At 42.8% G+C, this 15,039-nt stretch overlaps 1 protein-coding gene across 1 annotated transcript; it reads left to right on the top strand.

Moving 5' to 3' along the window:
* Positions 1-409: 409 nt before the first annotated feature.
* On the top strand, positions 410-13,242 carry kbtbd2 (kelch repeat and BTB (POZ) domain containing 2). The gene is made up of 4 exons (XM_030756823.1): positions 410-535; positions 4,087-4,623; positions 9,544-9,709; positions 9,919-13,242. Exons 2-4 carry the CDS (start codon positions 4,451-4,453, stop codon positions 11,476-11,478), a joined length of 1,899 nt encoding a protein of 632 aa, XP_030612683.1. The 5' UTR covers positions 410-535; positions 4,087-4,450; the 3' UTR covers positions 11,479-13,242.
* Positions 13,243-15,039: the final 1,797 nt, after the last annotated feature.

Below are 15,039 nucleotides of genomic sequence, written 5' to 3'. Positions count from 1 at the left end.
CCTAAATGTTTGGATTAACAGCAAAATTTTGGTCTCAAATATTATTCCCCCTCTATTTAGACACGTAGGATTAGTAAGAAAATGAAATATAGTTTGTTTTTGTTGTTTTGCTATTCCAATGTAAAATGTTATCCTAAGTGTTCGACTTTAATAAACAAAAGATATTTTAATAAATAAAAGTTCGGGGAAAATGCAGGGGGCTTAACTTTGGTGTCGTCGTTGGTTTTAAAATAATAAATTACACTAATAATAGAAATTGTTTTCCCAGATGCAGTGCCTCCGTCAGTCCCGCAGGGATCGCTGTTTCTCTGTTCAGCAGGGGACGCAGCCCGCTCTGTTCCCGCGCAGGCGCAGTATCCTCGACTGGCCTCTGGTCTCGGAGGCGCTTATGATGCGTTAAAAGGTTGTCCACTGCTCGGCGCTTCCACACAGCTGCTTAGCGTCTCAGCTCGGCTCGGGGAGTTCCCTGCATGCTTTCTGCTAACGGAACGAGACCCCGCGACGGTTTAGAGCGTGGAGCCTGCCAACGTTTACTGTAAGCTGCTTTTTTTTTGTTTTTGGGGGCGTTTTACGTGAGAAGTGGCTCAGCTTATTTAGCTCTTTTAGCAGTTAGCCTAGCTGCGTGTGTTTGTGTATGTGTGTGCGCGCGCGTGTGTAAGCGTGTGTTAGCTGCTGCTACAACGCCCTTTTTAATATCAATTTCTTTGTCGAGTTGATAATATTAGAGGCGTGACTTTCTGCCTATAACTGCCGGCTCATCCTTCTCGCTAGCTAACAGCTAAGCTACACCGGAACTGTGATGCTAAGGGGAAGCTAAAGTTGCTAACCTGCCGTGGGTGACTACTTGAGCCAGTGATATAATGTTACATAGAAGCTAGGCGATTAGGTGCTGTTATCAAAGGACGGAGGACCACCTCTGTGGACGTACACATAAGAAACAAAGCTCCAGCGGCGATGGTGTTTGCCATCCTCAACATCTGGCTAACGGCATCGTGTTTTACGTAGCACCCGAGGTTTGTTTTGGACTTGGTGGGGAAAGTGCTAACGAAACTGGTAGTCCAGCTAGAGTCTGGTCCCAAAAAAAACGTTACACTCTTTAAAAGGTTAGTATTTATCTGCAGAGTAACCTGTTAGCAGGCTTTGGGGCTGATTGCGACCTTAGTCCCTGGCTAGAGGGGAAAAAAAAAAAAAAAAAACGTGTTTTCCAAGTTGTTGCTCGCACATTTGGGCCTCGCATTAGGTCAGAGGAATCATATAGACGCATAAAGGTGGATAAAGTAATTTTAAATCTAGACAGTTGACAGCTGGTAATAGACGTGGAAAGATGAGCGCAGATCAGGCATCAGCATCCAGTATAGAGGGATCTCGCGTGGTGTGTGGAAAATGCTAGTAAAATGCACCCATGCGTAACTCTGAATGTTAATAGTAGACTGATGCAATACATGATGTTATGAAAGGATTCTTAGCGGTTTTTTTTTTTGTTGTTGTTTTGGCCGGTGGGGTATATGTCTCTTTTCAGCAGCACTTTAATGTCAACTGTGCTGCTTCTTTCTCCAGACTCTTGTCTTCATGGACCTGTAGTGTTTTCAGTTTATTTTTAACTGAGGGGATGTGGAGGTTTAAGATGGGTGACAGATTGGAGTTGGGGAAAAAAACCCCATTTCATTGTGTTTTAGTAAGGCACTACTCTGGCATAGTGTGGTGACCTGTCTTCTTTGCTTCTTGGCAGTGATGCTGATGATGTTACTGTGTATGTAAAACCATGTTATTTCTGAAGATATTCACTCATTTTTGGTTTCATTGACAGTTGTGAATGGAGATGAAATAAAGCTCATATCAGGCAAAATCATTTAATGGTTGTTGAGTGCTTTAAAATACAAAATCCCTACAATGTGTTGAGGTAAGTTGCAATCTGGTGGCTGCTGAAGGCTGTAATGCACTCATCAAACCGTTTGGTGACTCCTGAGGCCTGTACTACAAAGCAGGATTTCATCTTATCCAGGTAACTTCAGGGATAACTCTGGTTTTTCTGTTAAGGTAGTTCGCTTTTTACAGGGGCAGATTGTCATGGTAACTTATGCTGGGAACCTAACATGTTCCAGATTAGAGATCAGCAGCCAAGAAATCACTACCACTACTGACCTCCAGTAGTGGTAGTGATGCAGACAATACTGCTGCTAACTCTCTATATTAAAATTACCGTATTTTTCGGACTATACGTCGCTCCGGAGTATAGGTCGCACCAGCCAAAAAATGCGTAATAAAGAAGAAAAAAACATATATAGGTCGCACTGGACTATAAGTCGCACTTTTTTGGGGGGGGGGGGGGGGTTGATAGAATCCGAGACCCAGAGCAGAAATTCCATCTTGAACGGCAATTTAAAATAATAATGGATTAAATAACAGGACGAACACGGTTACACCTACGTTATGCTAACGTAGCACATTCAGCTACATGACGCACAACGAACACGTGTTCGGTATGTTAACGTAACATTAAGTTATTCAGATAACCATAGCATAAAGAACATACTAACAAGTTAACCAAACCATCAATCCATTGAATTCTTCATCCTCGGTGTCACTTCTAAACAATTCCGCACACTCCGTAGACGAAGCGCCGCTTCCTCTTCTGTGTCGCGTTAGTCAGACTCGTCGTCAGCTGCAGTTCCAATTATTCCAGCCTTTCTGAATCCCAACAGGATGGTTTGTCACTGAAGCCCATGTTTTCTTGATCCATCCAATGACTTCCAGGAAAGTTGGGTGGTGCATTCTCCCAGTTGCCGTTAAGCTGTGCTCTCCATCCATCATCCACTGCGCCCACAGGTTACGCAAGACTGCCTTAAAGCTCCGGTTCACGGAGATGTCAAGTGGCTGGAGTATTTTGGTTCATGTGTTATAAATGTCACATATACGTCGCTCCGGAGTATAGGTCGCACCCCCAGCCAAACTATGAAAAAAAGTGCGACTTATACTCCGGAAAATACGGTAGTCTAAGTTTAAATTCTGTTTTTTATATTCATTCTTTATTCTACAAGGATTAAAAACTAAAACTGCCTTTTTTAAACATTAATTTAATGAAATATTTGAGTATAATCCATTAGATTATATCCATCAGATAATAATAGAGCTGTGATTATATTGATAAGTCTGTTAACTTACACAGTTGCCTTTTTTGCAGCTGTGAACAGGTTAAACTTGATTAATATAGCAGCTCCTTTGCAGTCTTACTGACCGAAGTGCTTCAAGTGCACACTTATATGTTGTAGGGGTTAACACGTTTACCTTGTACACGAAAGGTCGTTGGTTTGATTTCAGCCCGAGACACACATTCCCTTTGGGGTGCTCACTGTGAATCCTTGTGTAAGGCAGTAACTTAAATGCTGTCCCTCTAGCTTTGTAATAGTAATATAACAAATAAATGGATAACCAGTCCAGTCTTTTGAGTCTGGATGAGACCAATGTTCAATCCAAATATTGGATCCATGCATCACCTAAATCAGACATCAGTCATCTCCCTTTGATATTTTGGGGGGTGGGGGGAAATGAGTTTGGGAAAGAGTGCCTTTGCTCAAAAAACCCCCCTCAGATTTTGAAACCTAAATGTTGGCAGGTATGTTCCTCAGGTAATGACTCAGGTGGGGCTATTTCCCACTGTTACCCTTTCCCACCCAGCAGGAACTGGTCTACTTCAACTGGTAACACTCTTTAGGTTAAAGACCAGCTAATGTCCGAGTCATTTACATTCTCACTGTCGAGCTCTTCAAAATTTAGGGCTGCAGTGCATGTGTGAAAACCACTGTTCACTGCCAATCTCCACTCAGGCTTTCATGTCACCAGCTGTCAGTGCAGTTTCTGGACAAAAGGGTGAAGTGAGTGCAAAGGCTTTCACAGGAAATGTGATTTTTTTTTTTTTTTTTTTTTTTTTTTTTTTTTTTTTTTTTTTCCTTCAGGATATTCGCTGTTCAGACAACCCAAAGAAAATCAGAGGAATGTAAAGAGTTCATAGATTTCATCTTATTTTTTCTGTACTGCTGATTTCTTTGCAACCTGTTCTTACTTTCCTTTTTGTGTTTTGTTTTACAGACAAGCACTGATGTAGCAGCTCTCTCTACCTCTGCTCCCCAGTGCCTCACTGCATGACCTCAGACAACAGATAGGAAGCCCACAAAGGAGAAACAGCCCATTCCTCACCCCGGGCTCCTGATGATGATGCTCAGCGTTTGGCTCATCTTTAGCAGAACGAGCAGCAGACATTGTTCTACATAGGTGTTGAAAACCTCCACTGGGGCTTGGGGAGTCATTAAAGTTATCCCCTTGCCCACCCCCTCTCCCCGTTTATCCTCTTGAATCTTTAAGATTATATATATTTTTCTCCTGGTTGGCTTGAGTCCGGTTCTGCCGGCCGTGTGACTTTTCAAAACTGGGGCGGGATTCATGGGATGCGACCATGTCGGATCTCAGTGAGCGTAGGCCGGTCAACACGGACTATGCTGTCTCCCTGCTGGAGCAGCTCAAGTTCTTCTATGAACAGAAGTTACTGACTGACGTTGTCCTGCTGGTGGAGGACACAGAGTTCCCGTGTCACAAGATGGTCCTGGCCACGTGTAGCTCCTATTTCAGGTGAGTGCGCCTCACGGGGATGGAATAACTCACGTTGTGCATTTCTGCTTTTTACAGCCTAAGGCTGCTTGTGACTCTGAATGTGAAGAGATGTAGGCATGCTGTCTTTATGTAGCCTGGTGATGTCTGTAGGTGCTCACCTCCCACAGTTTTAGTGAATAATGCATCATCATGTAGAGCAAGTGTTACCTGCTCTATAGAAAACAAGTGGATGGTGTTTCCTTAAGTGCTGGAGTGCCCTCTGCACCAGTTTAGGGTTTGACATAACCAGGGAAAAAAGTGTGTCAAACAAGCACAGGCTAAAGGAACCTTTTATAATGTCAGCAACTTACTGGCATTGGAGAAAGTTTGAGGTAATTAAAATAGAGGCTCATCTTAGTGGCATTGAAAACATAAAGGAAGGCGTTGTTGGTTGTGCAGCACTGGACAGCACATATTTAAAAATAGATGCTCGCGGACTGTAAAATGTATTTTGGATTCAGCCTTTTCAACAGAAGCAGCCTCTGTTTGGTTTTTTTTTTTTTTTTTTTCTCTCTCAACAAATGGGTCTAAATTGGCAGCAACTTCTGAGTAAAGCCTTTATCAGGAAAACAGAGGTATGAAAGATGGTTTGCTTGATCCCCAAACTAAAGAACTTGGACTTGTAATCTGGTACATCTGCACCGCGTCAGAAACATGTAAAACAGCACAGGTGCCGCTGTGTGATGGCAGAGCTGAAAGAAGGATCTAACACGTGGAGAGCCAACACGGAGGCAGATAGCTGATGCTTTTGAACCAGTGAAAATGATATAGTGTCATCGGAGATGGAGCCTCTGTTTACTGGTTGATAAACGCTGAGCAGCAAAGAACTTTTTCTAGAGTTGGCAGCATCACTTGTTACTGTGATCAAAGTCAAAACCATTGCAGGTAGAAGAGAGCCTGTAATTAAACCACCTGCGTAACAAATTTAAACGTTTCAGTTGCTCTCATCTATCACCATTTATTTCACACAGTGATACAGTTGCAAACAGTGATGATCACGGTGTGTCCTGCAGGTGTGAGGATGTCTGAAGCCCTGGATTCTGTGCAAACATCACTTCCTAGGTGCCGTTGGAGGACACCCACTTATTATCATGTATATGTATGGATGATTATCACATAGTCCAGATTTCCTGTAGCTACTAGGTGGCACTGTAACTGGGAGTCAAATGTTACTGCACATTGTGTCGACGCTTTTCTGCAGTGACTGTGATTGTCCTGTTCGGTACCGTCATTTCCTGCTGCTACTTTTGCCATTTTTCAGATCAGCTAGAAGAGTTGAATGCACTGTGGATTAGACTTTTGGTGGCAGATTTGTAGAGCAGTGTAAGCATACGTGTATAAATGCATACGTAGATTTATCGCAAAAGTAGAAATTGAGCTCTAGACTGGTTGCTGATGTTAAGCTAAGTGAAGACAGCTAAGGCAGAGAGATGCTGCCTTTGAACCTGCTTTCTAGCACCGGGCCCTGATATTTCTGCCTGGGGAAAAAAAAAAAAATGAAGTCGTCACTAATGTGGAGTTCCTCAGACATATCACTCAAAGCCCTCTAGAGGCCTCATTTGTACGCACGACATTGCATGATAAAGAGTGTGCACTGCAGTGAATCTGATTCTGTACGTGATGGGAGCTCCTGCAGCATTCCTGTCTTGTTGCACGCACTCCAAGAAAGACTGTCAATTTGATCCTCTCCCCGCTGTTTCCCATGCACTCGTTATCTGGTGTGAACATGCAGAGCGTTTTCCCTTCAGGGGGTAGAGGTGTCGCAGCACTTCCTCCTTTTTCTCTCCACACATGCCTCATTTCAAGGAAAGGAGGGCAGCTCTGGAGAGAGCTTGTGTTTATAGGGGAAAGCCTGATCACGTAGGTCCTGGTGAGAGATGGAGAGCAAAAAGTTAAAAAGGAAATGAGGGAGGTTGGGGGGGTGTAGGGGTATGCTTGCAGGATTGCGTAATACAGGCTGGCAGGTTTGGTCCCTGTTGTGATCAATACAGAGAGACACAACCCCAAAAAAAGCACTCTTCAGGTGGGCAGAGCTGTTCTTTCAGACAAATTATTGCTTAAAAAAATTAGAGCATCTTGTAGTTATTTTATCAGATTTATCATCCTTTAAAAGTTTAAAGCTTTCAACAGTGCTCACCAGAACATAAAATACTGAAAGAAACATCTCAGAAGAAACAAGATGCTTCAAGACCTCCAACCAATGACTGCAAATTATTCTGTGGACTCACTTGGTTGTTTAAGAACGGGCTTTCTCCTGGAAAGGAAATAAAGTGTTGGTGCTTTCCAGAGCAGCAGTTATATCTTCTGTATCCAGAAAATAGTATTTGTCATATGTAGTAATACCGACCGAGTAGATGGTGTCTGAATGCTGTGCATCCTGCAGCACTGAATTTGCCACTAGAATAAATGCAAATGACCATCTCAAGCTAATAACTGTTCCTCATGCATAAAATGTGAGGAACTGATGCAGTAAAGATGGTTAAAGAGGCTTCAACTCACACCAGCAGCTGATGAATGACAACATGGAAGCGTGGGCGTCCCGCTGAGGCTGCTGATGCAAGGCGGGAGTTGGAGACCAGCAGGAGCCAGGCTGTGCCTTCGCTACACCATCCAGTCACTGTTTGTCATCCAGCATTAGGAAAACAAGCTTATTAGTGTGCAACAAGTCAGGAGTAACATCTGCTCTAGATAAACAAGTGATACTTGAGTGTTTAACACAAATCTGGACTCCCAATTTGAAGAGTTGAAGCCATTTTATCACAGGTAGTTTATGACAGTAACGCCACCTGGTAGTCCTGCTCTGCAGCCTCAGTGACTTTGTTGTACAGGTACATGAAACCTGATTAATAAGCTGCCTGTTCTCCATTTAGGTTTGATATAATTCCACTTTGTTACCCTGCTCTGTTGTCTGCATCATCCAACTGCTTCTATTGTTCTTGAATGCAACACAGAGCCCCTCTTAGCTACTACCTGGCTTGTTGGTGGCACCAGTGTGTCTTTTGGCAGTTTAATTTTGTAAATATGCAGATATTGGTGTAAGAATAGATCTGTTTCTCAAATTTTTCAACAGGGGAAGCATCTTGCCCTGTTGAACAGGGCAAGTTTTGAATTGTTTTTACAATTGTTTTACTTTAACGATTGTTTTACTGGATTTGTTTTTTAATTGTTTTTACTAGCTCTCATGATTAGAACCGTGACAGAGAAGGATAAATGACTGATACAGGCTCCCTTTCAGTATGCTCTTGAGTACCACTAGTACCATTATTAGCCAGTAGTAGTAGTGTAACCACTTGAAAAGCCCTTGTGGGCATTTTGGGTGTTCCCTGGACTGGCAGTATTTGAAAAAAGGGGGAAAAATACTGGAACAGCAGCTAAATCCAAAGGACCACCCTAATAGGAATCTTGCCTGTGAGGCATCCGGTAGGGAAGACTTATAAGTGACCAAACGTTCAAAGTAAAAGCAAGGGGATTGTCCACCATTGTGGGTCCTGTGGTTTTCTCAGACAGAAATTCAATAAAAATGTTAAGATGAGCGGACACATACTTTAAAGCCAAGCCTTTGTGTGGGGCAGCACTGCCCAGCTCTTTTTGAACTGGTAAATCTTCAGATAAAACGAAACAAAATGAAAAATATAAATTTGACACTGGTTTGTGAACCCCCTCCCCTCTTCGTGGCTGGGTTTCAAAATAAGAGTTCACAGGACTTGTGAAATATACCTGCATATGTCTATATCTTACATTTTATACACTTGGAAAGTATTACTAAAATGGTGCCATATCAGTGTTTTTAGATGTCTTAAAATGAGTGAAGTAACCTGAAGTCTGCACTGCTTGTAGCTATAAAATATGACCACAGTGGAAAATAAACTCCAGTAGCAGCCGGTTACGGGTATCGAGGCTTCAGCTGGTTACTTGGTCTTTTTTTTTTTGTTTGTTTGTTTGTTTTTGTTTTGTTTTGTTTTGTTTTGTTTTCCCCCAGTCACTCATGGCAGGTGGCCAGCTGTCATTAGGAGCCTGTTTGTTTAAAAGAAAAACTTTGGGTAGCAAAATGACAAACAAGGCTAAGTTAGGAGTTGCCTCACCCACTCCAGACCAAAGGTTTTGTCCGTGTTATGGGTTTAATAAGAAGACGGACCTTTACTCTAAAGGAGAAAGTTGAGGAACCACTCGGGGACAGACAGGAGAACAGAGTACAAAACTCTTTATACATAGGAAGAAACTACCATCTGCCTTAACTGGTTAGTGTGTGGAGAGCTTAAAGAGAATGGGTGAACCTTGAGAAACAACAGACAATAAATCCCAGAGCAGAAACATGCAGCACCTGCACAAAGGTACAGAAAGAGAAGAAAATGCTAATCAAATAAGGCAGGCTCCTTTCCATCACTGCTGATATCTGTTCTATCTACTGTTATCTTAAGCTTAGTTTTCTAGACATTCTCTTAATCATAACTGTCTTAAAATGTGTCTATTTATTAAAAAAAAAAAGACCAAAACTTGGCTTACCTGTGACTTCTAGTATAAACATAGGCTCATCATTGAAACAGGCAATTAGAACATCAATTTGACATTTGCACTTAAACAGTGTAGGATTTTGAGTATTTGTCAGTGAGTATTTTTGGTACAAGAAATCTGAAGATGTCATTTCTTCTTTTTAATAAGTCCAACCATCCCAGGAGCTTTTGAAGAGGGAACAGATGTTGTAACCCTGCAGAAATCTTGAGTAATGACAAGTTTGTGTTTTGCAGTAAGCAGTCACTGCTACCAAAAATCTGGCTGACGCACACGATTAAAATCTTTTATCTTCATTGACGCACTAGTAGATCTCAGTTGGTGTGAGAACTCACTGTTTCACTTCCTCTTTTACCAGCCGCTGCATTGACTGACATCTTTCTCCTGCAGGGCGATGTTCATGAGTGGCCTCAGCGAGAGCACGCAAACCCATGTCCACCTGAGGAATGTGGACGCAGCCACCCTGCAGATTATTATCACCTACGCCTACACGGGCAACCTGGCCATCAGCGACAGCACAGTGGAACCGCTCTACGAGACCGCCTGCTTCCTACAGGTCAGTGCTGTGAAAGCCGAAGAAAAGAGCATCTAAATTTGTATTAATCCACCATTGAAAGTAGTCCCTAACAGATATAAGCGCTGTTATGAAGGTTACTCATTCACTATAAAATAAAAGGATATGTTTGTGAGCTGTTCATGATTTATAGCTTTAAAGTTAACATGAACCAAAGGCTAAAGATCTGTCCTCTATTACCCTCCATTCAGGTTGAGGATGTCTTGCTGCAGTGCAGAGACTATCTGGTGAAGAAGATAAACGCTGAGAACTGTGTCCGCATGCTGAGCATTGGTGACCTCTACAGCTGCAGCGAGCTGAAGCAGAGCGCCAAGCGTATGGTGGAGCACAAGTTCCCCAAAGTGTACCGACAGGAGACCTTCCTTCAGCTGTCCCATGAGCTGCTGATAGACATCCTGAGCAGCGACAACCTCAACGTGGAGAAAGAGGAGACTGTGCGTGAGGCCGCCATGCTGTGGTTGGAGTATAACATGGAGGCACGTTCGCAGCACCTGTCCTCTGTGCTCAGTCAGATTCGCATCGATGCGCTGTCTGAGGTGACCCAGCGTGCCTGGTTCCAGGGTCTGCCACCTAACGACAAGTCCGTTGTGGTCCAGGGCCTCTACAAATCTATGCCCAAGTTCTTCAAGCCACGGTTAGGCATGACTAAAGAGGAGATGCTGATCTTCATGGAGGCCATGTCAGAAACTCACGGCGAGGGTTATGTGTTGTCCTCGTCCATGTCTACCACAGTAGTGTGTTACAGCCCACAGGCAGAGAAAGTTTACAAGCTCTGCAATCCCCCAGGAGACCTGCAGAAGGTGGGAACACTCGTGACCCCTGAAAACGACGTGTTCATCGCTGGTGGGCAGATCCCTCTCAAAAACTCCATCTCCAACCATGGCAAGAGTGGCAAGTTACAGGCGGTTTTCCGCTCAGTTGATAGTTTCTTCTGGTTTGATGCCCAGCAGAACTCCTGGGTGCCCAAAACCCCCATGCTGTGTGCCCGAATCAAGCCTTCGCTAGTCTACTGCGATGGCTATATCTATGCAATCGGAGGGGATAATGTCGGAGGAGAGCTGAATAAACGCACGGTAGAGCGCTACGACTGTGAGAAGGATGAGTGGGCCATGGTGAGCCCGCTACCGTTCGCCTGGAACTGGAGCACCTCTGTGGTGGCGCACAACTGCATTTACGTGATGACCCATGATTTGATGTACTGCTACCTGCCCCGAGCAGACACCTGGGTGGAGATGGCCATGCGCAAGACGAGCCGCTGTTTCGCATCCGCAGCTGCATTTGGAGATCTCATTTTCTACATCGGTGGCCTCCACGTCGTCAGCAATTCCGGCATCCGCCTGCCGACGAGCACCATTGACGGTTCCTCTGTAACTGTGGAGATTTACGACGTCAAGAAGAATGAGTGGCGCGTGGCGGCAAACATCCCTGCCAAGCGCTACTCAGACCCGTGCGTGCGGGCTGTGGTGCTGCTCAACTCGCTTTGCATTTTCATGCGTGAAACCCACATGAACGAGCGTGCCAAGTACGCCATCTATCAGTATGATGTGGAGCTCGACCGCTGGTTCCTGCGGCAGCCTGTGTCCGAGCGTGTGCTATGGGATCTAGGCAAGGACTTCCGCTGTACGGTGGGAAAGCTGTACCCCTCCTGTTTGGAGGAATCCCCCTGGAAACCTCCAACATACCTTTTCTCCCCCGATGGTGCGGAGGAGTTCGAGGTGGACGGTGAGCTGGTGGCCCTCCCTAACGTATAGCTCTTAAGCTCCCCTCTCCTAACTTTCCAACTGAACTGGCAGACTATATTACTGAGGAATAAACCATAAGGGGAGGGGGCTCATTGGATCGCTAGAAAACAAAAGGATTTGACGTTCTGTGTTGTTGAGGGAGCTTTGGACTTCGGAGGTTGTTGCTGACAAGCAGTGCAGCCCAAAAATGAGTTTGGAGCAAAATAATACCCCCCTCAAAAATATTAGTAATCTTTAAAAAATAATGTTTTTTGTTTTTTTGGTTCATTGGTTTTCTTTTTTCTTGCCAGTGACATCTGTTTAGATTTTCCTGCATTTGTCATACTGTTTCAACTAGAGCCCGACTGATAGCAGATGGGCATGATATAACTGATCGGCATGAGGTCATTCAGGGGTCATAAAGGTTATCCAAGTGGATTAGACTCCAGTGTTTCCCATAAATTAGAATTCTGTTTGTGGTGGTCACTTCCTGAAAGGAATAAATAAATAGTACTGTTTTATAAGGTGCTACTCTGCAATTTTTAATTGCCTTGGTCTCTGTGACAAATAAGTGCAATATAATCAGCTACCTCTCCAGTGAGTCTTTCATCCCTCAGTGTTGAACTGCTGCTGGCGCCGGTAGGCAGGTTCTGGTTTAAGTGATCCCTCCTGCTCCCAGGAGGAGGAGACTTATCAGCAGGAGTCCACCACATGGGTAAAGGCTCTCTGGAGAGGCAGCTGAGTGATATTGAGGACCGCCACAGCACGAGCCAGTCAGTGGGGAAATATGAAGCAGAAAGGGTGTGAACTTTCAAAATAAGTGTCTAAATTCTGCTAAAGTTGCCAAACATATTTTGGAGATCTTGCTTCAATAACATCTGCATGTGGGGAAACACTGGACTCCGTTGTTTACATTACACTCAGCACTGTCTGCAGCACATGTAGCAGAGTAGGAAACACAACATCAAATCACTCTTCGTCCCATGACGGGTATTGAACAGTCCGCCTCCAACAGTAAATGATCATAAATGATAATGATCGCATAATTTTCCTTTTTGAGTATAATCTGAAATGCTGTGTGTATGCTGGTCAGCCACAACATTAAAACTGCTTTTTCCCCACTCTCAAGGATGGGCATTTCAAGCCATGTTACATACTGATATTCACTGGGAACTATTGAACAGTTGTGATTGGTAGCTTCACCTTTAGGAGATTGCACTGCACCTCATTTTCGTTTACTTTTCTGAACTTTTCTAACAGTTGTAAGTCACCACTGGCTTTTAGGTTAACACATTAATCTCACTGAGCCATGCATGTTCACAGTCCAGCATATTAGTTGTGGTCTGCACCAGCCTCTAGGTGGATTACATTATAGCCTACCAGATACTAGTGTTTTTTTTGTTTGTTTGTTTTTTTTTGTTTTTTTAAGACCAGCAGTGGTTGTGTAACCTATGCTAAAATCACTACATCCATACTTCTGTTTACAATACAATGCAGTTTGTTTCTAAGCTCCCGGACTCCTCAAGCGTCCTGTGTCCATTTCCTGAAGAGTCAAAGCTGTTCAGGCTTCAGGCAGGTGGTTCTAATATTGTGGCTGATTGGAGTCTGTAATATTCACAGCTATACAGAATTTCTAATTAAAAATTGGCATCTGCACCAAATGTCCAGCATCGTTCGGGCTCTAGTTTCTACAATGTGATAATCTAAACATCAGCTGATGATGAGGATGATGATGCACTTAACTGGTAAACCTTCTCGTAAATGACAATGGCAACTGTACCAAAATGACCCCCCCCCCCCAAGCCCCTTCTTAGATTGTTGCTTCCCTCCCCCCCCTCTCCTCTTATTTTTTTTTTTCTCTTCTCTCATTACTGATAAAGGAATACTCTGCAGAAAATCTTTACAGCACCCAAACCTCAGTTTGTGCCACTTTTCCATTTTTCTTTCGCCTCATGCACATTCCAGGCAACTAAATCTTCTATTTTAGTGTGACAGACTCACCCAAATTCCACCAGATACTGTTTAATGTTTTAGCAAATTTGCAACAAGGTTACAAGTTTTTATTTATTTTTATAAAAGAGAAAAATCTGCACAAAAGCACCAAATCCTTTACAGGGCACCCACTGAAATATTTGGAAATTCAGTGTTTCAACTGTAGAGCATTACTGGAGATAACTTTTTGGGCTTTTTCACTTTTGCCAGAAGTTTTCATTGTGTTGCATATCAGTTTGTCATATGGTTCCTCTCCTGGTTTAAAAAACTTGTTCTCAAATGGGGAAATTCTGGTTTAAGATATTAAAATGGATGAAAAGTCAGTTATTGAAACCGTTCAAAGCTCCAAGTATATAGTTTAGAAATATTGCGTGCAAAAAAAAAAAATAGAAAAGCAGCAGTTCTCCCCATTTGAGATGAAAATGTTTGACTTCCATTTTTTTAAAGAGAAAATTCTATCAGATTTTAAATGCCTCAAATTCTCTGCTTTCACCTTTTTAAGATATGATTTGCTGCTTTTTTTTCTTTTTTTTTTTTTTTTTTTTTTCCTTTTTTTTTCCAGACAAAAGAAGTCACAGAGTGCCTGTTTTTAAAGAGAGATTTTAAGGTTAAATCTTTAAATGGCATTGACAGAGAGCCTGAAACTTTTTAGCATTTGTTTACTTTTTTTTTTTCCTTGCCTTCACATAGCAGGTAAAGAGTTTGATTTTCAGCAGAGTGTTCCTTTAAAAACAAAAACAGGATCACGTATTTCCTCAAAAGGCCCTGCAGACGAGGGGAAAAGGGGTTGGGGCTTTTTGGGAAAGGGCAGAGAGGTTGTTTTTAAAAAAAGATAGAGAGAGAGGGTGACTGCAGGTTCAGCCACCCACCGCCTCTCCTCCTTCACCTCTCTGCCCTCCACTCTGCACCGCCACCGCCGCCTGTTCCTCGAGTCGGTTTGCACACAGGTCTTCCACACAGCCAGCAGTCAACGCCTCACTCGATCTGCCGTCACATGATCATGACACTTTGTAGGGTGTTTTTTTTTTTTTTTTTTTTTTTTCTCCCCCCCCCCCCCCTCCAATATACAACTCCACTTGCAGTACAAACAGGTTTCTGGCTCATGCAATTTTTTTTTCTTCTCATTTTTTTCCCACTATATATATATATATATATATATATATATATATATATATATATATATATATATATATATATATATATATATATATATATATATATTAAAAAATAGAATATCTATTTTTCATATGTTTAAAAGAAAACTGTTCTAGTATGGGGGAAATAACCAGGTCTATTTTGTATTAAATTTTTTTTTTTTTGTTAATTTAATATCTGATATTACTGTAGTATGATTGTGGGTAGATATCCATATATTTTATTTTTTATTTTTTCCTTTCTTTTTCTCCTATTGGATTTTATTTTCCTGAGTGAATATCAAGGAATCTTGTTGCTGATTGGTTGTGAGAGGAGAGGGCTGGCATGGGGGCTTTTGCTAAGGAAATGGTCCCGGCAACCACTAGCAGTAGTGGAGAGGGGAGGGAAGGGGTCTTCCTCCTACTTTTATTTTATTTTATTTTATGTTTTTTTAAACATGAGCAC

Source organism: Archocentrus centrarchus, chromosome 20, assembly GCF_007364275.1.
Source record: "Archocentrus centrarchus isolate MPI-CPG fArcCen1 chromosome 20, fArcCen1, whole genome shotgun sequence".
Classification (NCBI taxonomy): Eukaryota; Metazoa; Chordata; class Actinopteri; order Cichliformes; family Cichlidae; genus Archocentrus; species Archocentrus centrarchus.
The sequence above is the reverse complement of the archived record's forward strand: the minus strand, read 5'-3'. Positions and strand labels throughout refer to the sequence as shown.